This window comes from Ornithodoros turicata, chromosome 3 (assembly GCF_037126465.1).
Source record: "Ornithodoros turicata isolate Travis chromosome 3, ASM3712646v1, whole genome shotgun sequence".
Classification (NCBI taxonomy): Eukaryota; Metazoa; Arthropoda; class Arachnida; order Ixodida; family Argasidae; genus Ornithodoros; species Ornithodoros turicata.
Window position 1 is genome coordinate 9,573,204 of NC_088203.1, and position 27,668 is coordinate 9,600,871.

Genomic DNA, 27,668 nt, shown 5'->3' on the forward strand with positions numbered 1-27,668 from the left:
TGTTGCATGCACGACTTCCTTTTTTGTGTATGAAAATCCCCTTTGTGTAAACAGCGCATAGCAAATGGTACTCTAGGTACTACAGCGACATTGCGAATTCCTGCATTTCAAAATTCAAATGATAGATAGCTTCATTACAGACAACAGTCGGTTTGTTGCTGTCCGATTGATTTTAAACGAGCCATCTATAACGAAAAAAAGAGACCGCTGGTTATAAAATCAAGGAGGCTAGAATTTTCCATCGCGAAAATATTCCCTATCCTGGGGAATTTTAGGACGGCCGGCTTTTTCACAAGGAAATGGGAACGACATGTGGAATATTCCTCGGTGGGAGGGTCTGGTTGTGGCGGGAATGCCGGCGAAGCGGGAATTGCTGCGCGAATGCTCTTCGTTCATTACTTATTTCATGAAATATATTCATGCATTCGCTGACCACGCATACACTAGTTTATCGTGGATCGCGCAACAGATACACGTTTCGTGTTCCCATTCTTATATATGTGGCGCATAATGAACAAATCTCCCACAAACAACACACATTCAGAACGCAATGTTCCGTGTTTGGGATGTTTCAAAAAACCAAAAGCGAAACCATAAGACATAAACCAGCTTTAAACCAGAAATAATTCGCAGAACATCTCTGTTCCGAAAGTTCTTTTTCGCTACATTACCACCAAAATGACATGTTTACGTTGCGCCCTGCGTCTTTTCATTGCAAGAATGAAAATATCGCAATTCACTGTCGTCTGCCGGCAAATGCGGCACGGATTCGATTACGTCTGTCAACGCGAGCCACATCAGCTGTTCGGAGCAATCGCGATCGCCAGAGCGACATGGCGGAATTTGGAGATGCTTTTCTCCGTTTTCACCAATAGAGTTTTGGTTTATGTAGCCTGAACACTTCGCAAATTTATCATATTGTGCACAGATATTTGCGCCGATCAAAAGACTCATCTGTTAAAACTCTTCCAGTTGATATCCACGCCATGGGTAAGCGCGGCAATACCTTTGCAGAAACCGGCTGCCAGAATGGGTAGTCGTCAGTCAGTTGTCATGCGCCTTTTAGCGTTACAGTGTACGAAGCACATTGGAGCGCCTTACGTTAACCACAAAAGCCCGTATTTTAATTTGCTATGATATAATGCTGACTAACCGGTAAGCATTCTGTCTTGGTGAGAAAGTCGCATTTGCACCTCCTTCTGAATAACAAATAATTATAACGGGTCTTTCTTTTTTATTTTTCGTCAAATTCTAAGCATCTGGTTGGGAATTTCTATAAATCCTTCGCGGCTGAAATTGACGGTTTAAAGGGAATCCCAAATTTCGGGACCCAGATAACAACACCCTCAAGATACTTGTCAGAAATGACAAAAGAGCCCGAAAAAGCCAGCAGATATGCTGTTAAAAACGTGTTCTGTCTTGAGTGTGTTCGTATGTGTTCTGATGCTTATAAAATTACTCTCTCTCTCGCACACCTCTACCACAGCCTCCGTCTTCCTCAACACGCTGACCCCCAAATTCTACGTTGCTCTCACCGGAACATCGTCACTCATCTCGGGCTTAATCCTCGTGAGTTTGTCAGACTTCCCTTGTATACGTCGCGTAACACTGAGATGTTCGTCTCTTTTTCTCTTCTCTGTAGATCTTCGAGTGGTGGTACTTCCGCAAGTACGGAACCTCTTTCATCGAGCAGGTGTCCCTCAACCATCTCTCCCCGTGGCTCGGAGGAAACGGTGGCAATGGAGATGAAGCGGAACCTCCGCCTCCACAAGGTTGCTCGCTCTTACACTGTTTTTTTTACGACCCTCGTTCTTGAGCTCGGTGAACGGCGAATGATGTGGCAACATTGGTAGTCCACTGAGATTGGGAAAAAAGGCATATCCACGCAGAAGTAGATTAAGGCTGGATCTTGCTGCTCGTCATTTCAGTTAAGAATGGAGTCGGACACCGATATTTCTCACATGATTTTCTTAGAACATGACACATGTTGTTACAAACAGACAAAGGAAGATTTAACGGAGGAGCTTGTTGCTACACGATGTCTTGTTGGGTTGCAAAGTTGTCGGCAGACAAAGTTGATTTCAAAATGTTTCTGATAAAAAGAAGTCTGCATATGCGAGAGGTGTTCAAGTCAAACCGGGACTTTCGTGGTGGTCCAAAGTTTGTGCAAAACAGAAGACACGTGCTGGACAAGATGGCCAACAACGAGGTGAGCGCGCACATCGAACAGCGAATTGTCACGAAGTTCCTCGTGAATGACGACGTAAAGTCATCTGAAATTCACAGAAGACATCAGGCTCAGTACGACCACAATACACTTAGCCGCAGCAAAGCGTTTGAGTGGTGCAAACGCTTCCGAGACGGCCGTACATCAGTGCAGGACGATCCCGGCCGGGGAGCCTCAGAGCACAGTGTCAGAGTTCCTGAGAACATCCAACTTGTGGAGCGCGTGATCCTCAAGGACCGACGGATAACATGTCTCAATATCAATAGTGCATATAGTGCGATCAATAGTGCATATTACTGCAAGGTTCTCAGGGATGTGCATAAGGCGTTGAAGCAAAAGCGTCCGGGCCTCATCACCAAAGAAGTCGTCCTCCCACAGGACAATGCACGCCCGCATACCGCGCATCTCACGACACGGCACCTTACAGGAACTTTGCTGAGAGTTGCTGCCACATCCCCCTTACAGTCCAGACCTCGTCCCCAGCGATTTCCATCTCTTCGAGCCGATCATGGCTGCTACGCGCCAGTAAACAGTTCTACACTACTGGCATCCAAGCCCTCGTGAAACGCCTGGACAAGTGCATTAGTGCAGCTGGAGATTACGTTGAAAAATAAAACAAATTTCTCGTCTGTAAGTTCATTTTACTTTTGCGAAAAATGAAAAGTCCCGGTTTGACTTGAACACTCCTCGTATATTGAAAATGTATGTGTGATTCAGGTTGCTTCGCTGGTCATTGAAAAATTAATCTATTTTTACACAAATTAACGGAGAAAATATGAATAAAGTGTGCAAAGGTTTTCCCCCCGACATCTCTTGGAACAAAATAGTCCCTGCCCTTCCTATAAGCAACATTGCAGAATAAAAACATGATGCATTCGTGAGAGCATCAACAGAAAACTAATTCCACTCTGACACTGAAAAAGAACGGTTAGAATGCAACGAGCTGGTCTGCTTCTTGTTGTGCTTCATATAGATATTTTTGTTATGGATCACATAGGCTGTTTTGCCGTATACTTAGTGTTTGTCGCATTTTCTAGCATCACCGCCGACGTCGGCATCAGAGTGCAAAGTGTGGCGAAATCCGCTGAGTCTCCTCCGCGGTGCGGAATACTCTCGCTTCCTGGCAGCTACGGGGCGTGAGCCCCTCACCTTCTACGACATGAACTTATCCGCACAAGATCATCAAACGTTGTTCACGTGCGAGGCAGACACCGGGCGGCCCGATTGTGAAGGTTCGGAGTATGTGCTATGTTTACGTGAAAGATATAATGTAATTATGAGAGAACTGATGTTCTGAGGCTGGAACAACATAGAAGGGATAATCACATACAAGGCCTCAAGTTGCCTAAGAAATTAACTATGAAAGATTCAAGTCACTGGGAAGGCTACAGGTGGCTAACCTTTTCAGTGACTCATCTTTTATCATATAATGTAATTAATTGGGCATATTTTGTGTGAGTACATATTTGGAGCTAAGCAGGGCTGTGCGAATACTCAGCTTTCTTGAATATAGAAGCGAATAGTTGTTTGTTTCATTCCAATTCCGAATCGAACATATAATTCTGTATTTGAATTTCGAGTCAAAGAAACGTCTCTTTCAAACGCAGTACGTATATTGGATTTGATATGGTTCCAAAGCTATGGTTCCCTATTGGTAAGAAGTTAGTTAGAGGTTAGCCTTGCAAAATATGCAGGCTTATTTATTCAAAATATACGCTCCCTTATGTAACACTAACCATCACCCATATAAAGCCCATTGTAACACGCTCAAGACATAAAGATACCAAATATGCAGGCAGGCGTGAATGTGCAAAATATGCGATAGAAGTTTAATTAACTTGCATCTCATTTTACAGTGATGCAGATGGCTTGGAGAGAGAGAGATCCGAAGACAAGAGTAAAATATGCTCGCGACGCATTGGAAAAGAATTCTGAGTAAGGCCCGTTGTCATTCACGATCACCATCACACGTAAATGAAACGTACAAAAGTTTTAAAGAAATCTTCTCCTGCAGATGTGTTACAGCGTACATCTTATTAGCAGAAGAAGAAGCACCCGGAGTGTTAGAGGTACGTGCTTGGAAAGTTTTACTGATCCGTTCTAAGATAGTTGAGAGTAAATTAGAGCCAAGATTAGATTAGATTAGAATATTAGAGCCAAGAACAGTAAAAGAGGGTGGTGTGGCTTGCAGCAGGTACCTAATATAACAGGAAAAAAAATTCAGGAATTTTATGTTTTCGCTGATCGTAATCAATATCCCCGTCTGGTGAACTTTCAGGCGGAGAAGTTGTTCAAGCAGGCGCTCAAATTTGCAGAGGCCAATCATAGGAAGAGCCAACAGATGCAACACCAAGGCTCATACCAGGAATCCCTGCATAGTAAGTAGAGCCTGAAGTTTTCGGGAAATATGTTTTTCTAAATTCGGGGGGTTAAAAATCTGGTAAATAAACACGTGCTCCAAATTCATGCGAATTCGGGTGAAAAAACATCCAGTACGCTAAATTCGAGGAGAAATCGGGCTCGGTTACTCAAAGTAACTGTACTAGTTCGGTACAAACGGTGATGTAACTGCATTTGCTGCCAAGCAAGTTAGTGTGCATTCCTACAGACGTCTCATTGAGTGCAATTTGCCTGGTAAAAATCGGGTTTCGCCCTAAACAGGCAACCTTCAATTCGGGGTGCAAATTAAGGGAAGAATCGGGTTAAACCCTAAAACTTCAGGCTCTAATAGTAAGCATGATTTAAGGATGTCAAAGGGGTTGAGGGGTGCTCTGAAGCCACCTGGGCATGTTGTGCTGTTTGTAGCGCTGTGTCTCATATATTCAATATGTAACATACTATTTGTTCTGTACTTGTAATAATGTTCACCAAAAGTGCACCCTCAGAGACCTCAATTGACAGACAGGGTTGCCAGATTTGGCTACTTCGCTCCAAATTGGCTACTTTCTGACTGTCGTGATGCCGAAATTTGGACAATGTAAAATTTGGACAATGTAAAATTTGGACAATTGACTATTTTCTGGCTACCTTTGTGGATACTTCTTCACACTACACTTGAGACTACATTTGGGATAGTTTTCACCGTGCACCACATGATGCCAAAGTACGCATTCCTGATTCCCTTGACATTCGGCCTTCCCTCAGTCGGTACGATGTCCTTCAGACTGTTTTGTCTGTCTGCTGGCGTTTTAGCACTCTTGAAAGAGGCCGTCATTCAATATACAAGGATGCCAGCACCGGTTATAGAATTGGCTACGTAGTACGTACAAGGAAAATTGGCTACCTTTGGCTGCTTTCTCATGACGAGTTGGCAACTTTTCAGGATTTGGACCTGGTCATGATGATCCAGTGCCAAACTGACAAGTAGCCAAAGGAGGAGCAGTCAGTTGTCATGGGAACGGACACACTTTGCACATACCCATAGGGAGGTACTACCAACACAAGTTGAACACTAATGCACATTATCTTTTCGAGGACTATGAAGGGAAAGACTCTGTCGCAGTGTGCATTAACTTCTGAACGCAGAATCGCAGCACCGCAGGACTTTGATGCGCATGTTTATAACACTAAAGCACATATACTTTTATGTGATTTTTCAAAATGTAGGAAGGGACCCCTGTAACAAAAGGGACCGCTGCATCGCTCACATAATCATAACACCATCTGATAAGCCTGCCCTTACCTTTGCGTGAGGCAATCTTTCTACGAGGTGTCTAATCTGTGTCTTGCGCAGGGCGAGACTCGAACGTGCTGGTTTACGTGCGGCGCAGGCTGGCCATGTGCGCACGCAAGCTGGGCAAAGTGCGGGAAGCAGTAAAGATGATGCGCGATGTGAGTGTCGAAGCCCCTTCTTGATGTCTGTTGAAGATGAGTTGTATTTAATGCGTTCCCCTATTTCACGAAGCAGTTGATTAAGGAATTCCCCATGATGAATCTCTTCAACATTCACGAGAACCTGATAGAAGCCCTGCTGGAACTGCAGGCGTACGCCGACGTCCAGGCGGTACTGGCAAAGTACGACGGTAAGCCCTCGAGATGTCGTAAGCAGAGTAAAGCTTAAAAAGCTTAAGCTCAGTAAAGCTGTACACCTGGTGGCTGTTTGCGCAATAAACGTTTGTTCTTTTGATGCGCAGACATCAACTTGCCAAAATCCGCAACCATCTGCTACACCGCCGCCCTCCTCAAAGCCCGAGGGGTCGGCGACAAGTTCTCTCCCGACACCGCGGCGCGACGCGGCCTCACCGCGTCCGAACTCTCTGCTGTCGAGGCCATCCACCGTGCCGTCGAGTTCAACCCGCACGTTCCCAAGTACCTCCTCGAAGCCAAGAGCCTCATCATGCCCCCGGAGCACCTCCTCAAAAGGGGCGACTCGGAGGCCGTCGCATACTCCTTCTTCCACCTGGCCCACTGGAAGCGGGTCGAGGGCGCCCTCGCGTTGCTCCACTGGTCGTGGGAGGGAACATTCCGTGCCATTCCGTATCCGCTGGAGCGGGGACACTTGTTCTACCCATATCCGACCTGCACCGAGGCGACGGACCGGGAGCTCTTGCCCCCGTTCCACGAGGTCTCCGTCTATCCGAAGAAGGAGCTGCCGTTCTTCATCCTCTTCACGGCGGGTCTGTGCTCGCTGACGGCGTTGCTCGCGCTGCTCACCCATCAGTATCCGGAACCCGTCGGAGTGGCGGCGCGCACGCTGCTGTCGTGGCTGGCCCTTCCCGTCGGTTACGTCGTGGACAAGCTGGAAGCGCTCCTGCCCTCGAGCTTGCTCCAACAGTTGTCCAGGATCTGAGGACCTGCATCGTCGGGAGGGAGGGCTTCACTGTCTTTCGCGCGTGTTGTCGTCAGTGTATTATCACCTCATCTCATTGTATTTTCCCCATTTTATTATTATTATTTTTGTTTTCTTTGGCACTTTGTGAACACTACGATGTGACAATGTGATCAGATCTTTTTGAGATGTGTCACTTCCTTGATGTTCCGTAGGGACGGTCTTGTTCTTGAAGTGAGTGGGTGTTGTGCGAGACGCTGTGAATGCACACGGGAAAAATGCTCATACGTTGTATAGTCAACCTTTACTGAAATTCAGAAAGTTTTACTATAGCATAAAGTGCCACGCTTGTTTTTAAGTACAAAGAATAAGTACTATTTATTTTTCATGCAGTCCCCTGCCATACATTGAGTGTTCCGTCTTCTTGGTAAGGCTTCGTACTGAAGTTCCTGTAATAGGACACCAGTGCATTCTGTCTGACCTTCGGATATGCACTGCCTATTTATGACCTATTGAACTTGTTGCTTACTGACAAGTAGGAAAGTATCCCCATTGAAAATGTCCAAAGTCTTTGGCATAGTTGATATACTGCACACTTGTAGTGCTACAGTAGATCATCCTCAAGGTTTACGGACAGCTAGTATAAGGATCGATGGGGAATCGATCAACGAGGTTAAAATATGGCGCACAAATTTTAACAGTATATTTTGACTTTTGAAGAAGTACTTCGTTGAGTTGACATTTTGCTGACCTAGGAGATCGTTTGACAAAATCTTGGCACCGACACGTTTAACGAAGGCGTTTGTAACAAATCGACAATGTGTTCCACTTGCAACGTTTCAGCACTGTACTTGAGGACATGTTTTCAGTGTCGAGTTGCTTCATTGCGTTGTGCGTCCAGTAGTTAGTATTTATTTTCTTGTGACAGGGTAGCGCAACTCTTTCCAAGGGTGACCTTATTGTGCAAGGTGACTTCACTGTCGAGCCTTGCCACCCCTATGTTGCCACAATGATGCCAAGCAGCCGAAATAAATGTGATCCAGCACATGACACATGCTGTCGGACGTGGTTCTTTGATGTTCTGGTGTTCTTTGATGTTCTTTGATGTCTGATGTTCAGGTTGCGTTCTTTAAAATATAATGCACACACTACACAACACACTACAACTGATGGTATTTCCTTTGTGTTGAACGTTTTACTCCAATCCGAAACAAAACTGTAGACATCACTATCATAGCTAATCTTATGACGGTTACAATCAGTTTAGAGATGAGTAAATTTCCACGCCGAGACTGGGAGGTAACACGGGTTCGAATCCTGTCACCGACTGTGCTGTCTGAGGTTTCCCCCTGGTTTTCCGAAGACTTTCCAGACGAATGTCGGCCCAGTTCCCCCTGAAGTTGGCCCAGGATGCATACTGATCCCCCTGTCCGCCACTCCTTCCTGCTGTCCTCTCTCCATCTGTCTACGTCTGTACACCACTCATAGCCAGAGTTGCTTCGCGGCACTAACACGGAATCTAAAAAATAAAAGACATGAGTAATGATGTAAATTTATCCAACCCATGCTCTCCTGTAACCCCTTTTTCTATTCCCCCATCCCATTTCTTTTGTACTTCCCAGATTTTGCAACCGCCTCTTTTATGACAGCTCCGAGTCGTGCGATTGCAATACCCATCAATTATATAATCTGACTTCGATAATAGTGACGAAAACTTTGAGTCATCCGTAACACAATGCACCAGTGAAAGCACACGCAATCAAAAAAGAAAAGTGTAACAGTTATCTCCTTGAGCAATATCAGGCATTTTTCGGATTACAACCCCGCGCTCGCGTTTGTCGCACGCTTGTGGGGAAGGGGGGAGAACTCGAACCTCGCGCCTCAGTCGCTCTTGATTGGCGGACCGCACGTGCAGAGAGAGAGTGAGGGGGGAGGGCGTGTGATTGGCGGACGCCCCTCCAACATGGGGATCAGTCGAAGTTTCAGCTCCAGCGCTTGGAGTTGACCGCCTTTTGATGATTTTTGCTGCGTGGTTACGGAATAGTTGAAAATGTCTGTCGTCGTACTTTGGGTGCTCATTTGTTGTGCAACGGCGCGGGTGAGAGCCAATTGGATGTAAGTAAGCATGTGTGGTTCGAGGTTTTTCGAGTATAAAAGACGCGCGAACACGAAATTAACTCATTTGACAACAAATGTTCAAGGTACAATGAGAAAGTCCAGCTCACAAAGAAACGAATGAACAGTCACGTTAGAAAGAGGTAGTAACACAGTGTGGTTAATATAGCTAGGTAAGGACATGGCATTCCGAATGTGGTTTGATCTAATTTATGCATGCTTTCTAATTATCTTTCTTCTTAAGGATTGGATATGATATGTGTTACTAGAAGACGAAGAATCGAAAACTATTTTGTTTCATTGGTCCACGAGCATGCAACTTCCTCAGACAAAAGTTCGGATACGGACTTCACAGCTGTTTCGGACAGGACGGCTTTCTGCAAATAACTTCGACAATGCAGACGACAGTTCTGTCGTCTGCTTCCGAAGCTCTCGTGAGGTACTTAACAGTTAGTGTCGCGTCTTGCTATAACAGCTGCCTTCGAGCGGTCCCATAGCAACAGTTATAGCTAGGGAATTAGTAAACTCGCCCCTGTCATTTCATGATGAAATGAAATCAATCTGTTATCCATGAATGTACACTTATGCAGAAGATACCCCAGAAGGCGCAAAAATATTCGTGACGTTTATATGTTGGATACTTGTAGGGCGACCATGCATGGCGCGCTTTCGAAATATATTTCTAGAACGATAAAACTGTGTGTTCCATTACAGGTACGTCACTTAATTGTTTTGTGCGTGTGTGCTTCACGTTTCGTGTGGGGCAATCGCTATCGAGAACAGTGAACCGCAAACCGCGTGCGGCAAGATAACCATCGCTCTACGAAGTTTACTCCTAGCTGTACCCATCCGTTCAAGCGTTTCTCCATCTTTACACGCGTCGAATGGATTTGTTGGTAGATGGAGATTTTCAAAATAGATAAGCTCTATCGTTTGACGCCTCTTCCCTGCACACTGTATACACGTCACAGGCTATCCGGATAAAACGTATTCTCACCGTGGTATATTTATCAGGCATTCACGCTCTGTCGCTTCTATTTCCCCGATATATTTCCTGGCAGGGTGGTGGCGCTGTCACAATTACTTTACATGTATTTTGAACAAAGTTGTAACCATATGCTACAGGTGGGTGTCAAACCCTAGTACGTCCGGGCGTAAAAATATAGTGAGAGAGAGAGAGAGAAAAAAAAAACGAGATTATAAATTTTCCAATGACGTGGTCGAGACGAAACAGTGTGTTAAGTCCCCTCAACAGGCGATGAGAACGTCAGGGTATACAGAATATCGTTGACTGTGCGTACTATAGTTTACTTTTTCTATGTGTTTCCTATAGCCCGGTTTCACCAACGCCGATTAACATTTGAACCGGGATCAACGGTCCCTTAACTTGAATTCAACGCTGAACTCTGCTTCATTAAAGGGAGTTATTGTCACTGAAACATTCATCGTGTCGCCAACAAAATTTTGTAAAAAATGAATTTAGTGTTCACTTCAAGTTTTAACAACCCTTGAACTCGGTTCAAAGTTAACCAACGTTGGTGAAACCGGGCCTATATCTTTTTGGCGTGCTTTATGTGTAGGGTAGGGAGAAAGCAGTTGTTACGAATAATTGTTACGTTACACACACACCACGTAAATGTTAGTGATGGAGTATACATTACATTACCAGTTACGAAACACTTTCGATTATAGGTACGACATGATCACGACTTCACCAACGCTATTCGCCAAGCTGCTTTATCGTGATCTGCTTGGACGCACCTTGGATTATGCTTCTAAGTCCGGCGTACACGTACCTCATTGTTTGGCCTCAGGCTTACGAGAAACCTTACACTCTCCTGGAAATCCTCAATCGATGGATCCCGTCGGATTACCCGGAACGATTGATTCTTTGACGGCGTTTAGAGTAAATAACCCGTTGGGGCAGCCTGAGGCGCTTTTATCAGTTTTGAAGTTCTCGGAAAATTGTAGGAAGTAAACAGGGATTGCGTATAATGTAATGGGATTGTTTCGTGCTACATTTTCTCTTAGTATACAGTCTATATTTTTTTGTATACTATCAAGGCCGTCTAGAACGTTCGACGTGGTCCTTTATTAGGTGTACCATAACCTTTTATTGTATTCTACTAACTACTAGTGTAGTTATATATATATATATATATATATATATATATATATATATATATAGACGCGGAAACAGATTTTAGGGAAGTTACAAACACTAGTTTATTACATAGGGAGACGTTAAAAAGTAAAATGGGCAAGGGTTCGACGTTTTGACAGTGGCACTGTCTTCGTCTTCGTCGTCAAGACAGTGCCACTGTCGAAACGTCGACCCCTCGCCCATTTTACTTTTTAACGTCTCCCTATGTAATAAACTAGAGTTTGTAACTTCCCTAAAATCTGTTTCCGCGTCTTTTTTTTTAACTTCTGTAAAACTTCGTGGCCGTTTGATAATCCTTTTACCTCACACTATATATATATATATATATATATATATATATATATATTAATTCGTTTTCAGCTCTACATCGTAGTTGTATAGCTTTCGTTTTCAGGAAGTTTTTGTTGTTGTAATAGTCTGTATAGGAAGGTTAATTAGGAATGTTAGGGTAATTAGCGAGATAAAGTGGGTAAGTGAAGGAGAACATTACAGTATATTCTTATTACATTTAACTATGAAAATAAGTTTAGTCAAACGTAAGTATGACCCGTAGAAATTGTTTATATATACAACATTTCAAACACTGTATTGTCTCTCGGTGAATAAATATAGGGAAGGGTGGGGAGTCACCAACAACTCCGTTATCTGGTACACAAATAAATTCGTAAATAAGTTAGTTTCATAACAAGTTTCCACAACAGACTTCATACAAAACGACATTCTGTGGGCTATAGACGGTAAAAGCACCACTCGTCAAACACCACCCTCTCTTACGTTTAAACAAAAGTGCCTGAAACACGAACGACAGCTATTAAAACTTTCTTCGTCCCTCAACCCCATTAACGGTGCATAAGAAAAAAATAAACTAAACAAGATAGACCTGTTGTAAGCCTCCGTTTAAAAGCAGGGATGTTTCTCTAATCAGCTGTCTAGTAGAGCGTTCGCTCGAGCGTGGAGCGCCGATAAGGTCGGCGCGGCGGATTTAATTTCCGCTTCCGCGACCGTATCATTTCCGCTTTAACCCTCCAACACTCAGGTGAAACGGGCGCTTTAAAATAGACGCCGCGAAGAGAGCGACGCCTCGCGGCGGCCGCTGACAGTTTTCGGTAGTGTGCTCTCTCTCTCTCTCTCTCTACCTCTAGAGCAAGGGGAGATCGATGCGTGCGAAAGTTGTAGAAACGGGGGGATCTGACAGGAAAATGTTTGCTCTCAGATTGAGGTTGGTCGTTGACATAAGCTATGATCAGTGTGGGCTGTGGTTACTAGGCAAATAGCCTTGATGAGGTGGTCAGTGGCGTCATAGTGCACAAGAAGCATGGTTAGGCCTTTTTTCTTTCTTTTGTCAGCTCTCTCAGACTTGGCTATCAGTGTGTTCTTTGTTATACGCGAAATCGAGCCGACCAACGCCTTGCCTTAAAAGCACCACTTATCTCTCTGCATAATGTAGGGATTCGATACTCACTGTGAGTCTTATCATTATATCTTCGTCAAATTACCACGAACAATATCATAGAGTACCTCGTGTACCGATAAAACTCCCCCACTCATTCACCATCATCAATAGAAATTGTTCCTCTTCCGTACCCTGTAAAGCGTGTTTTGCCTGCATAACAGGAAACTATGCAGGAAAAGCCTACTTGACAGTGCCGTTGAATATCGAAGATAATTTCGAAAATTCTGTGTTCCCTCTTTTTATATATATAATTATCATTATATATCATTATAATATCATTATATATATATATATATTATATATATAATTATATTTTATTATATTTATATTATCGTGCTTCTTGTTACATATTCATGAAATCAGAGTGTTTTAGGCACCTCTAAATTTCCCGCGAACGCAGTGGTTGACGTCATACAAGGCTGCGCTTTCTACTCTTTTATCTTATCTCTTAACCACGTTTTCCTGTGCCTTGCTCGCCGCAGGTTCCTGGGCACAGTGGCTACTGCGCCAAATTTGGAGTGCGAATCGCTGGGCCTCGTCGGCTCTCAGCGACGCCTCTGCGAAGAACGTCCAGGAGCTCTTCAAGCTGTCGCCGAAGGAAATCGACGGGCACTCGCCGAATGCCAGAAGCTGTTCAGATACGACCCTTGGAACTGCTCCCTACAAGGGTTCACGCAAATGCTCACAAGGGGTAATCCTCACACTTTTCATTTTTGTGAGCCTTAGCAGTGGCATCTTTTACTGACCGGCCCAGTTCTCTTCCAGGAAGTCCGGAGACCGCGTTCATCTACGCCGTCCACAGCGCTGCCGTAGCCCACGCCGTCGCTGTTGCCTGCGCTTCTGGTCACCTCTCAGAATGCAGCTGCGAACCAGCACGGCGACCATCGCCGCCGCGGTCTTGGAAGTGGGGCGGGTGCTCCGACAACGTCCGTTTCGGCGTGCAACTTGCTCGACAATTCGCCGATGCCCCCGAACGGCGAAAAAGACGGTCCGATCCTCGCGCGACCGTCAACCTCCACAACCTTCGGGCTGGGCGAATCGCCCTGTCGGCTCGCGTTCGCATGCGTTGTCGTTGTCACGGCGTCTCGGGCTCCTGCGAACTGCGCACGTGCTGGCGGCAGGCGCCACCACTGCATGTGGTAGCGCGTGCGCTGAAGGTGAAGTATTGGCGGTCGATTCCGGTTAAAACCAGACCGAACCGGTTGCGGCGGGACGGTTTGGTGCACCTGAGGGCTTCGCCGGACTTCTGCGAACCGAACGCGAGACTCGGGGTGTTGGGAACAAGGGGTAGAATTTGCACCGCACCCGAGGGGTGCAAGAGGCTCTGTTGCGGGCGCGGATATGAAACTAAAGTTGTAAAGAAGCGAGAGAGGTGTCACTGTAAGTTTCATTGGTGTTGTTACGTCACGTGCAAGTCGTGCGAAACGAGGTTCGAACAGTATGCATGTAAATGAAGCGACTCAAGAAGGCGGGTTTTAAAACATGAACGATCTCTTACATAACGAAGCCTGACACTTTCTCCATTTCAATTCACACCACCTTGTCTGCGGTATCTCATCTTACTTCATCAACTGCCGTGTATATACGTCATGAGGCAATGCTGTGTATATACATTTTGGTACATCATATCACTCGGTGGACGTATCCTTTAATCATTATCTCGCACCAACTTTATTGCGCCTCATCCGTTCGGAGAACACGCAGAGGGTCGAGGAAGGAAGGCGATGCTCTTCTGCGCGAAAATCTTCGGGCGTCAGCTGTGAGTGACAGCTCGATTGGAGCTTGAAAAGCCCGCGGAAGCGTAAAAATCGCGTTGGATGAGCAGTTCGCTGTTTTCCGCTACAAAGGACTCCGCTCGTCACTACAGCAGACGACTCTCTTGCAGACGCGCAGAGTTAGCAGACGACAGACTTTTTCATTCAAAAATTTTCGCGAAACTAGCTTCCTTTTTTTTGGTATTATTTTTTTTACGCAAATATCTGGGACGGTTGCGGACGGTCACTTGCTGCGTTGTGATTGCGTGGTTGGAGTTATTGGATTCTAGCGAAGTGAAGGAGGTGATGTGGGCATGCGCGTCACACGACAGCGACGATGTCGTCTGCAAACATATATCCGGTAGTTTGTGCGTTCGTCTCAAATTTATTCGCGGTCAGACTTTCGCGGTGTGTGCGTTGAAGTCAACAAGTTCACAAGTTCTAACTCTGTGAAATTGGCTTGATTGAGAGATGCACTTCCATTGGGAAGACCAGATCTCATCCCTTCTGTAATACAAAGTTAGAAAACACTGCAGAATGTATTATATTTCAATAAATGTATATATGTGACGAACAACTGATTTGTATATTGGGTCTCGTCCGTAATGACGCAGAACTGTTTTGATATTTGGATTTCAAAGTAAGCGATGGCAGTTGTTTGGAGGTGCTGCTTCTTATCACTGTTTTTGGTGACATGGCGGTTTCGTGATTGTTTGTTTTTCATTTAACGCTTTTGGACAAATATAACATTCCACAGAAATACATCCTCTTCACACACAGCTTATTGTGTAGGTCAGTGCTTCCCAACCTATGTTGCCCTCAAAATCCCATATAAAATATGATATCGCGTCCCCCCCCCCCCCCCCCCCGCTCCTCCCTTCCTGGCTTTTCGCTATGGCACAAGCTTTCCAATTTGAGTGTATGATCAGAAAAACGCAAAATTGACGCTAAAATTTAGTGTGGCAGTTAATATATACTGACACTGAAATAGCTGGGCTACATACCATCGCAAAAAAGAAGAAGAAGAGAGAGACAAAAGAAAAGAAGTGAGACACACACACACACACAAAAAAAAGTTGAAATGAACGAATGGCAGCAGGTTGAGCTAGGTTCCTGGACCTCGGGGTCTGCTACCACGAGCTTTTTTCACTGTTCTCCCTTCAAGTTCCCATGCCATTTTTCGACCCCCTGGCGGTGGGCGTAGCCAGGGGGGGGGGGAGGAGGAGGATGGGGGCTAGCCCCCCCCCCCGAAATCGTGATAGTGCATTAGGGAAAGGGAAGCACCTCCTCATGTAAAGTTCCTATAGGACCCCCCCCCCAAAAAAAAAAAGGAAATAAAATATTTTTCGGGCTACCATGCTGGCCCCATTGGTGGTCGCAACCCACAGTTTGGGTAACGCTGTTGTTGGCCATACAGGATGCCAGAAACGTAGTCAGAGAAATATTTCGGGACATCTTCTGCGGGAACTTTATATGGAAAAATGGGATTTCACCCTCGTTTCCCGTCTCCCAACGTACGAGTATTTTTTTTTTTTGGGGGGGGGGGGAGTTTGAACCCTAGATTCCAGTGTCTCTGGCACTTTGTTTCTTGTTCATTCGTTTCTTCTCTTTCGTGCTTCACAACAACGCACTAGGTCTCCACTCCAACTTGTTACCGAAGCTTCTTCGATTATCGAGTTTTGTTTCACCTAATCCTCTTGACACCGGGCAGACTTCCATTGAGAAGTCACAGGTGAAGTCAATTGAAGTCACTTCTATCTTTTGAGGAACAGGGGCGCTGGCAGCGCTTGTTGGGTTGGTCGCGTTGGCGGCGTAAACGTGAGCGTCGCAAGCGTCGTCTGGCAACCCGCATGGCGGCTGCCATGGCGATGTTTGAAGAGAGGCGTAGCAAACATACTTTGCTCGATGATACCCATCCACTCTCTTGTGTTATCGAGTCCTTCGAGAACTCCCAGGGTCACACTGTAAGTATACACTATGAACGTCTTCAAGATACATAAACTAGATGATTATTTGCTAGAGATAATTCCAACTTACGCGCGGCCCTTGCAGTACGCCTCCATGGGTAAGGTACTCCACGAGCTTTTGGGCCTATAAATTGCAAATCACGGGGTTTAAAGCCACTACATTAAACATAGAAGAGTGCCACAACGCTGGTAGTGCTGCGTATGTAAAATGTCGGTTGTAAAATTGCGTGGAAAGATGCTTTCTATGCCCAAGGAAGCTTACGCAAGGCCACACGAAGTTATGATGCATTTCCCTGTTGTTGCAGGGGTATTGCGCCATATCATGTGCTATGTATTCGCCGTACGAATTCGCCTTACGTTCATAGTAGCTAGCACGCGATCAGAACCTTGATCTGTATTATCGACTAAGTGATCGTATCGGCGTTGCTGCAACTTGCTTGCATCAGCAACATCTACGCTTATCTCTTTGTTCGCGTATGTGTATTTGGGACAGCCATAGAAATGCTGTTGTGAATGAGAACATAGGCAGGTACGCTGTTATGGATACAGGACAGTGTATGGGATAACAAAAGGGGCGAATGTTATCTAGGATCTGAATGAAGTCGGTGAATTGCATCGTACTCACGATTCAGTGTATCATACATGCAGCCGACATCTGCTCGCCCAATAAAACATTTTCTTCCCAGTTGTACATACTGCGGGTGCACAGAGGGACAGACACATCGTGGACTGTATCAAGGCGGTACAGCGATTTCGACTCCCTTAATGGCTACTTGCAAGCGTCCGGCATTGAGCTGCCGCTACCTCCCAAGAAGGTCTTCAACAAGATGAACAGAGAGTTTGTGGCTGAAAGGCAGCAAAAGCTGCAGGTCTGTATATTAGCACAGTCTATTAACAGTTGCAGGCAAGTGCACAAGTTGAAAGTACCGTGAAGATAACGAATTTTTGTCTCTTCGATTTTCTTACATAGGAATACATTGATAAGGTGCTAGCACATCCTCTGCTGTCCGTAAGCGTCCATGTGAAGCGATTCCTGGACCCCCACAACTACAGCCAGAATTTCCGAGGTATGCCAAAACCTTGTTGGGTGTGCAACAGCTGAGTGTGGGCGGATTGTGTATAAAGTCTTCGTTAATCACTTTTTAGAACTGGCTCTCCAGCACGTTTCAATGCTGTTCCGGTCAGAAGAACAGTGGGAGGTCGTGCAGCTTCTGCCAGAAATTGGTACGTGTACGTGGTTGTCCATGGGCACTCTGAAAAGTTCAGATGCCCATAGAAAATAGGCTCCCAAAGATTGGCTGAAGTGGCATCACCTATTGTGCTTGAACTCATTTTTCGTTTCCTTCAGTACTGTAACTCATTGTAACTCATTTGTTACGAAAGCTTCGGTAACATGAAATTTGAGATGAGATGAGATCTAGGTAGGCAGTCTACCTATTTATCTTTGCTGTCAAGTGGAGTCTTTCGTCTATGAATTGTATACATTTCCTGTGGCTCTACTTTCTTTAGTACCGCGGAAAGTATGTGTGTATCACGTTCTTATGTAGGCTAAGGCTAACAAGACCCATGACTAAATTTCAGTTCGAGGTCTCTCATCTAGCTGTTTCGAAATGCAGATGAATACTGTACTGAATAATCTATGATGTTACACATACCTTCCTTTTGACCTCTCCGTAGGGTGGCGTCTTAGAAAACAATACATTCTTGTCAAACCAAAGGGGGAATCTAGAGAAAGACACCTTCTTTCTTGGGTATGTTCACAGTCCCCATACTGGATTTGTTGAAATATTTGACAGTACTCATGCTTGTACTCTCTATCATTCACTGTCTCACTGGCCGTTGCAGTCATTGACACACTTTTGTACTCATTTTTGTATTTAGTTTCGTGCTCTCTTTGATACTTGCTTACATACTTACTTTCGTATTCACTTCCACCATCACTTTTGTTTTTCTTTCCGTACTCACTTTCGTGTTCACTTCCACCATCACTTTTATTTTTCTTTCCTTACTCACATTCACTTCCACCATCACTTTTGTTTTTCTTTCCGTACTCACTTTCATATTCACTTCCACCATCACTTTTGTTTTTCTTTCTGTACTCACTTTCACATTCACTTCCACCATCACTTTTGTTTTTCTTTCCGTACTCACTTTCATATTCACTTCCACCATCACTTTTGTTTTTCTTTCCGTACTCATTTTCATATTCACTTCCACCATCACTTTTGTTTTTCTTTTAGTACTCACCTTCACATTCACTTCCACCATCACTTTTGTTTCTCTTTCCGTACTCACTTTCATATTCACTTCCACCATCACTTTTGTTTTTCTTTCCGTACTCACTTTCATATTCACTTCCACAATCACTTTTGTTTTTCTTTCCATACTCACTTTCATATTCACTTCCACCATCACTTTTGTTTTTCTTTGTGAACTCATTTTCATATTCACTTCCACCATCACTTTTGTTTTTCTTTCCGTACTCACCTTCACATTCACTTCCACCATCACTTTTGTTTTTCTTTCCGTACTCACTTTCATATTCACTTCCACCATCACTTTTGTTTTTCTTTCCGTACTCACTTTCATATTCACTTCCACAATCACTTTTGTTTTTCTTTCCATACTCACTTTCATATTCACTTCCACCATCACTTTTGTTTTTCTTTGTGTACTCATCTTCGTATTTACTTTCACCGCTTGTATATTCACTTTTTCATGCTCTGTGTCATGCTTGCTTTCATGCCTATTTCACGAACATATCTGAACTTATTTAATAGTTGTGGTCAGGTTTGAATGCATATACTTTTTTTAAAACCAAGGTTCCACTGGGCCCGGACTTTTACCTAAGTGTTAAGGATCTTCAAAGTGCATTGAAGATTATTTCCTCAGTTCAAGTAGGTGCACCTTCTCAACAACGTACAACACCATGCTGTTTTTACGTTGTCTATCCGATACAGTTTCGCGTCATATGTCACGTTGCAGCATCCGCACATCTGGCCCACGTCGCTGTGTACTGTCAACGAGAGCGGGGCCATAATTATAAGGAACCTTTCGCACGAGGGCTCATTACGAGATCTTCTGTATCGAGTAAGTTGGACTGTTTGTGTATAAAAATTAAGAAAATGAGTTCAGTTCTGCTTACTTTAACCCTGAACAAAAACATTTCAAGACATATAGCATATTCAGTTGCTTTCGTGTGGAGCAAGAGTTTTGTGTCCACAAATGACTTGGGGAGAGTGGCAAGCAGGCCCAGTGATCCATTCATTGAACTTGCATGGGAGATAATGCTATCTGGACACTTGAGAGTTTAAGATAAAATGCCTGTACCTTGCAGGAAGGTATTGTATTATCCTCATTGAAGCCTTCGAGATTATCTCTGAGATAAGCACAGACACGTGCTTTTTGTAGATAACCTTATCATATCTGACAGAAACGTAACAAGCTCCAGGTAGCGATCACAGGGTTACCCGAGATAAAGTACAAGGTCTGTAATCAAGATAAAATAAATAAAAAGAGTGTTTGCATGGGCAGCGGCAGAATTTTGTCTTGGGGGGAGGGGGGGGGGGAGTGACAGTTAAAAAACCAAGGGAGAGGGTGTTTGGAGTGAGGAGGGAGTGAATCCGGAAAGACAACAACTGAATGTTTTGCCGTTTAATGTACATGTTTATTATACCAAAGGCTGAAAATCATAAGGCCAAAAGATCATAAGGTTGAACAGTTAGAAGGCCGAAAGTCATAAGGCTGAAAATAAAAAGGCCAAAGGGACCGGCGACCTAGGATGAGCACCCCAGTGAACGACCACTGAAGGGGATTCTTCTTTACATAAGATTATGAAAAGTTTTTGTGGCTCTTGTACTCGAAATCAATTAATTGGAATGCATAGCGTTTGGTGCTCGGAAATAGATTGGCCAGAGAGAGAGAGAGAGAAAAAAAACAATAATCTATAGCATGTTTACTACAAAAAGAAAGTGCTTGGTGTGAATGCCTTGTATTACACACTGAATTTATTGTAGTGGTGATGGTGTTCCCCTGATTTCGGTGACCGGAACGTGCTTGATCCTCGCGTTGTTTTTGCATCGTTGCGCTGCAGAGAGAGAGAAAGTGAGAGGGGAAGGAAGTATTTCTCACTACAGTGGCCAATCCCAATTTGAGTCTTTTTTTTCATCTTGTGAGAGTTTTATCCAGTGTTTGTTGAACACACACTGTTCGGTATTGTGCGGGTGATATTGAAAAAGTAGCCTAATTCCCGTTGCTGTCTGCAGGCGAGGCTGCAGGAGTGCTACCTGAGGAAGTACTGCAGCCCGAGAGAGTCCTTTGCGCTGACGTCTGAGGCCATAGCAAAGCTGGGAAACCAAATACTGCACACACTCAAAATGCTGCACGACAGAGGCTTGTATCATGGTGTGTGTTAATTTTTCTCTTTTGGTCTCAAAACGGAAAGTAGATTTGCTTGCGTAAAACAAGGAGCTTATGTATTTCAGGACACCTGCACCTGGGAAATGTGGCAATCCTCGCGAGTGGTTGTGCATTGCTAGACTTGGAGAACCAGCTGTTAGGCTTACCATGCCAGTTGAGGCCTTTTATTGTTACTTTAAAGAAAGTTAAGGTGGGTAAACTTAAGAAAACATTGCTTCCTAGTTGGAGATTTTTTTTTTGTTATGTCACAAAGTTTGGGCAGATGCATGAGATTTTTATTTTTTTGTATCATTTTCCTGAACGTTTTGGTGAAGTTACCACAGAGCCAGGTTTCTCCTGTAGGAGTGCTTGTTTTGAGTGTTTGAGAGTGTGATTGTTTCATAGTTTCACTGTGCTGGTTGAGCGTACTTTGAGTGTTGAGATAATTTTTTCCTTGTATTGTTAGTGCACCTCCTCTATGACATTATATGGTCTTTGGCTAAGAAGGTTAGGTAATTATTAGTAAATAATAAGGTAACAGGGTAAATATGTGAACAAAGACATTTGATTTATCCAAGCAGCTTTCTACCAAGAGAGGCTAGAAAAATTTCGAAACCGAGCTGTGGAAATGCGATTTGACCTCTGTGAATTACATAGGGTGCTGTAAGACTATGTTTGAACGGCCAGACATTTGGATAGTATTTTCTATTTTTGATAGTTTAAATTTAAGTAAGAACAGCTTTTTCAATGGATGTAGGAAAGAAACTGCAGTGCAGATGTCTGCTTTCTGCGTTGAGCTAGCCGTAGCTCTCCGCAGGGCTCTGCTGAGTGCTTGATGATGTGATATATTTTTAGTCATGAAATCTAGTGCAGTATTTGTCTATTGAAATTTTGTAGAACTAGTTTTGTTCATCATGTCATTTTGAAGATTGCTTTTTTGGTACTTGACATGATTACAGTTAGATGCCTTTTTGGTGCTTGATATCTTTCTCATTAACATTTTAGATACATTTTTATTTGAAAACTTTGCCACTTGCACAAAATTTGGCGCTCGAGAAATGTTATCTTATTATTTCACTCTTTCATTCCTTGAATTATAGACTCTCGAATCAATCGACGTCTACAGTTTCGGTCACATGGTCTACGAGATGGCATTCGGTCGACCATGTCCAACGGCGACGTGCGATTCGTATCCACCATCTTGTCCCCCCGAATTAAGTAAGAAAGTGTGTCATAATTGTGTGTGCCATTTATGACATTACACGCTTGTGCCATATTTTAGGGTCGGTGCTAGAAGCACTGCTTACGACCGAGGCTTGCAAAAATGGTTTACCTACAATAGCGGACCTGTTACTTCACCCGTGAGTATGATTTAGTGCTGTAGTTATCCGCACCCTCAAGAGATAAGGACTAAAAATGACGAAAAACCTCAATGATATGTTATTTCATACAATTTCTTTCAGAATATAATTATTTTTTGCCCCAGTAGCACCCCGCTTGCAGTATTGTTTCTGCGTTGTACAATCACCCCATTAATACAACGTTTTTGGAGTTCCCGTCCATGTCATGTTTAGCGGGTTTCACTGTGTGGGGAAATGCAGCCAGCCCTCAATTTATGAGCTGTACACATTCCTGGAGAAATACTTCAGAAATTGAGGGATTAGAAGGGGAAGTGTCTTGTCCCAGAAGGCACCGTTTGTAACGAGAAGGAATTTTTAAACCAACTGTTCATAAATTGAGGGTTGGCTGTATTAAGAATGCAGCACGTTGTAGTCTTCATTAGAGCTTTTAAGTGGCATAACTCTCGAACCTAACCAGCCAACGCACCTCGGCTCTGGCATCTGCTGAAGCCACGAGGTGACGAGTTCCCACTTAGTCCGACCGTGGCAGGACACGTGTTGCTAGACTTGTCACAACAAAAAGAGTGTTATGGTTTGTCGTCAGGTTCTTTAGGAGCTGTGTAGCAACAAATGGATCCACACCAAAGCTGCCCATGAAGTTCCCCAGCCAGCTGCGGGAATCCCTTAAAACTGCCCGAGAGTTGACGGAGAGGAGGTTGCAGGAGGACCAGAGACAGGTACTTTGCTGAAAAAACAAATGTTAGGCAGGCCAGAAATCTGTGAGCTTTGATGATAATTTATTTCACTGTATGTGTACCCTTGACCCTTGCTATAAAATGCTAGTTACGTACCACGTCTTATACTCCATTCACACGGCAAACTGAATGACATTCCCAGCGAATAACATTCACGCTGTTCGTGAATTCGAGAACTCGTGAATTCACACCGTTTGACATTCGTTTCGTGTCAAACGGTGAAGCCAAAAATGGCAGTACGTGCGAATGGCATTCGCCCAGCAAATGAGTTTTGAGGAGCTCATTCGCTTTTCGCTCTCGTACCTACTGCGTACCCTTACCAGGAGAGAGGTAGCAAAAACAACAGTAAACCATTAGGAGAAATTAAACATGAATGAAAAGATATTCTCTAATATTTTATCACAAATTTAGTAACTTTTGACATCAAGCAATTCTAGGCTCAATACAATTTTTCGGAGAACTACCCTCGTTACCAGTTGCTATGTTGTCAAGTGTGGCCCAAATAGGCTTCTTATTTGTTTCGGCTCGTGGTACTTAGCAAGCTGAGCATCATCCAACACGCAACAATTTTGTGGAGCAATAAAATGTTTCACTCATTTCGAGAAGAAGAAAACAGAATATGTATATTGAATATACTTGTACATACAGGGTGTCCCAGAAAACGTGTCATTGAATTATAATAAAAAAACTACGCCACCTAGAATCATGCGGTCAATGGCATTTGTTCTTATTAGGTTTTTGCCACCTTGTAAAGTTAATGTCATGTACCTCAAGTTTAATTATGCAAATATTTGCGAACTGAACTCAGAAATTTGCCAAGGGAAAGTCACTTTTTTACACCACCAATATGAAGAGCGTGCCGAATTCACTCAAATTCATGATAATTGACAGTGATATTCACAAGCTATCCCATCGGAAAAAATCGCCGAAGATCATGCTTTTCGGAGCACCGGACCATATCGCGCGATGTCTTTCTGAGCGCAATCGCTCGCCGTCCGACGAAAGGAGGTTCCGAAGCCAGCCCACAGAGTGATAGTAGAAAAAGTAACAGTTCCTAAAATTGGGAGAGGGAAAGCATTATCCCAGCTAAAGTCGGACGTGATAAGCCATGCCTGCGTTATCTCTTTCTGCGATGCCGAGGTGGGCTGGGTTTCCAACCTCCTTTCGTCGGACTGACACAGATTGCGCTGAAAAATTCATCGTGCGCTATTCTGTGCGACCTCCGTAGAGAATGATGTTCGGCTATTTTTTCGGATGGGATAGCTCCTGAATATTCCTGTCAGTTATCATTAATTTGAGTAAATTAGACACGCTCTTCACATTGGTGGGGTAAAAAAGTGACCTTTACTTGGCAAATTTCCGACTAAAGCTTGCAAAAATTTACATATAATAATAAATTTGCTTTACACGACATTCACATGAGGAGGTGACAAAAACCCAGTAAGAACAAATACCGTTGACCGCATGACTCTAGGTGGTGTAGTTTTTTTATTATAATTCAATGACACGTTTTCTGGGACACCCTGTATATCTTCATATGTTCGGCCTTGGTGTCTTAATCATCGACAGTAACATGATTTGCGAATGACATTCTTTTTCTCCGTGTAGCTCGATGCAATACAAACGAATGTCATTCGCTGGGAACGCCATTCAATTGGCTGTGTGACAGGGTTATTACAAAAATTTACATTCCACTGCATGGTGCTACTGCATAGTATTTACAGCACATTATAGTAGCATGTTGCAGGTTTTGCTGCAGCTTCAGAGTTTTGCACAAAAGCATTCTACGGCACTTGCTGAGCAGAGTGCTCACCATGCTGTGAACGGAGTTCAAAGTACAGTGCGGAACGATACCCTAGAATGCAGTTTTATGACCTCTGTGCTACAGAATCTTACACAGCGCACGGTGCAGCGCTGTACGCTGCGACATGATATTGCCAACGTATCTTCCGCAACATGCCTTTGTAGAAACAGCAACGGTCCAACTCTGTCTTTCAGTGGAGGCACCAAGAAAAATTACTCAAGGCTCACGCCCTCCTGGGTTCTGAGGAAGAAAGAAAGCGGAGAGCAGTTGAGCTGAAAAAGGTAGGTAAAACTTTCCACGTTTGGGTTGAGTCCAAAAAAGTCACCATAGAACATGCACATTGTTCTCTTCTTCAGCGGAGGCAACAGAGTGGGAAACAGACACCATCGTCCCAGCATGCATCTCCGAGTGAGTTGACCTTTTGTTTGCGGGGTGTCTTGCTGACACGAGGATAGCTGTTGAGGATAACATACTGTTAGCACCAACAGAAACGGGCTATGTTGTGCACAACAGTTGGTCTGTGTCAATCCGACGCAATGATTGAATAAGCCTAATTTCCATTTGGCTAGGTCTGAATCGTTCATGAGGCATAAAGGTGCGAGCACCCTGAGTTTCATAACCGAGGTGCTTTTTTCATGTTCTTCTTGCTTCACGTCTGTTGCCGTAGCTTTGATCCTTGCAGTTGACTGACATGACACTTAATTGTGATAGGTGAAATGCCCACATTACAGTTCAGCACTGTGCAGTGCGCTATTTGGGGAACCTGCATGCATTTTTCTTATATTGTTTTTTAGGAGAGGTAACACTGTCCGTTCCACAATTCGACCACTTTGCTGTGAACAACTAAAACAGTATACGCGCATACATATATAGTATGCATGTTCTAAAAAAATGAAGTTATGAAATGCGGGACAGTAACGTGTGACGCTAGTTCAGAGTACATGCTGTCTCATACTCAGTGCCGGTATTGGTACTTAATAGATTTAGTACTCGTTAGTACCTAGAAGTACTCGTACCTAGCTTGTATTTATTTGCTAAGCACACAGGCGAAGAACCAGAGCAAGGCGTGCCTTCCCCAACAACACCGAATATCCTCTGGATGTACGAATCAGTTAGGACGTTTTTCGTACATCCAGAGGATGTTTGGTGGCATTGGGGTTCTCACATATGTGTTGCGAAGATGGGTTTCAACTAGTTTTTAGAAAAACGCAGCACCGTCGTGTGCTAATGGTGCTCCTGTCTGCAACAAGCCATTTCCTGTTGTATTACAGCAACCCCCGAAGACGCTCCAGTGACATCTCCAACGTCGGCCGTACCTCCCCCTCCCCCACCACCTCCTCCACTTTTGAGTCCTCCCCCACCGCCACCTCCACCTCCAAATGGAGGCCCCCCTCCCCCTCCGAATGGTGTCCCTTTCCCTTCCAATGGTGCCCCACCACAGACCGGTGGCAGTGGGGACCGCAAAGCCCTCTTGTCGTCCATAACAGGTTTTAATAAGGGCGCCCTCAAGAAGGCAGTCACCAAAGACTGCAGCGTACCAAAACTATAACACTGTCTTATATTTTCATGATGAGAATGAGATAAGATGAGTGTCTTCGGTCACGTAACCTACAGAGGGCTTATTTTATTGTTGGATGCACAAGGGATCCGTGCTTTTGACGTTTGTGTTTGTGTAAAACACCCCATAACAGAGTCCTAAGAACAAAGCTGTACCTTGCTAGTCCTAGATTAAGCTTTCTGCAACGTTTGAATAAGTGGGTTCTTGGCCTGGGGTAGGCCTGGCGTTTTGTGTAGAATATGACTAGTTGATGAATGTAGAGGGTGGGATCAAGATCTACTTGGCAAAAGTAACAACAAAAATACAAAACACTGATGCTTTACTTTAATGGATACAAGCTTTCATGCAGAGGACTGCATTCCATCAGGTACAAAAACAACAGCATTGGAGTTACAAATATATATACAATATGTATATATGTATACAATAATATATATACACTTGGATGGCACACACGTGAATATACAAAACGGGAGAGGGTAAAGGATACAAATTAACAGAGGGATGACAAGATGACAGGAGATGATAAAAAGGGATGACACAAGTGTATATATATTTGTAACTCCAATGCTGTTGTTTTTGTACCTGACGAAATGCAGTCCACTGCATGAAAGCTTGTATCTATTAAAGGAAAGCTTAAGTGTTTTATATTTTTGTTGTTTCTTTAGAATACGACTACCACAGAAGGAAAGTCACATGTTGGTGGAATCATGAATTGAGACTATCCGTGAGGCTTCGCACATTCATAGTTATTCTACGACCTGTATACCTGTACCTGTCTGGACCCGCTGGGCTTTGTGGATGTGTCCTGCTCGGGCCAACACGTTTATTGTGAAACACTTCATTTTATGTAACCTTTTCATCGTGTCTTTGTACATATAACTGCTTTCAGGACACCATAGAATCAGTGGAAGGTCATGATACTGTGGTTATTCATTACAAGATGCAGCTTTTACACATGCAAATAGCTTAGCAGCTTGAGCCACAGACCACCAAAATGTGTATGTTTGCAGCATGTGTGAAGACAACACCTGTTCCTGCGTGGGTCACATTTCACAGCATTCATGTGCATAACAAACGTGCTATAGTCAAACAGATGCTGTACGCAATGGTTAACACAGAGTACACCGTGATTTCTACTTGTGAATATCACACTTTGTTGTGGCTCTGACCCTATCCACAGAACAATTTATGCCTTACATTAATGAAACATATCGTAGGTAAATTTTGTATACCAATGCTTTAACTACCTTCTGAATGCGTCGTCACATAAACCAAGCTAACAATTGTTTGCAGGGAAGCTGCACTGTGTGCCATAATTTTCAGTGTTGATGCGTATACTGGTACAGTGCTGGACAAAAGTTT

General features: G+C 44.0%; 3 protein-coding genes across 3 annotated transcripts; all 3 read left to right on the forward strand.

Moving 5' to 3' along the window:
- The first annotated feature begins 802 nt into the window (after positions 1 to 802).
- Positions 803 to 8,060, forward strand: LOC135388020 (suppressor of tumorigenicity 7 protein homolog). The gene is made up of 10 exons (XM_064617296.1): positions 803 to 990; positions 1,487 to 1,569; positions 1,643 to 1,772; positions 3,265 to 3,459; positions 4,084 to 4,162; positions 4,242 to 4,296; positions 4,506 to 4,605; positions 5,961 to 6,058; positions 6,135 to 6,249; positions 6,361 to 8,060. The coding sequence occupies exons 1-10, from the start codon at positions 987 to 989 to the stop codon at positions 7,014 to 7,016; spliced, it is 1,515 nt and encodes a 504-aa protein (XP_064473366.1). The 5' UTR covers positions 803 to 986; the 3' UTR covers positions 7,017 to 8,060.
- An 846-nt stretch (positions 8,061 to 8,906) lies between these two features.
- Positions 8,907 to 15,046, forward strand: LOC135389864 (protein Wnt-4-like). The gene is made up of 3 exons (XM_064619895.1): positions 8,907 to 9,110; positions 13,210 to 13,418; positions 13,493 to 15,046. Exons 1-3 carry the CDS (start codon positions 9,046 to 9,048, stop codon positions 14,179 to 14,181), a joined length of 963 nt encoding a protein of 320 aa, XP_064475965.1. The 5' UTR covers positions 8,907 to 9,045; the 3' UTR covers positions 14,182 to 15,046.
- A 1,229-nt stretch (positions 15,047 to 16,275) lies between these two features.
- Positions 16,276 to 26,666, forward strand: LOC135388021 (PX domain-containing protein kinase-like protein). Its single transcript, XM_064617297.1, has 15 exons — positions 16,276 to 16,445; positions 17,135 to 17,317; positions 17,419 to 17,515; positions 17,595 to 17,672; positions 18,126 to 18,199; positions 19,271 to 19,345; positions 19,434 to 19,538; positions 20,714 to 20,852; positions 20,933 to 21,057; positions 21,947 to 22,064; positions 22,129 to 22,207; positions 22,791 to 22,923; positions 24,940 to 25,026; positions 25,102 to 25,153; positions 26,017 to 26,666. Exons 1-15 carry the CDS (start codon positions 16,332 to 16,334, stop codon positions 26,292 to 26,294), a joined length of 1,737 nt encoding a protein of 578 aa, XP_064473367.1. The 5' UTR covers positions 16,276 to 16,331; the 3' UTR covers positions 26,295 to 26,666.
- The last annotated feature ends 1,002 nt before the right edge of the window (positions 26,667 to 27,668 follow it).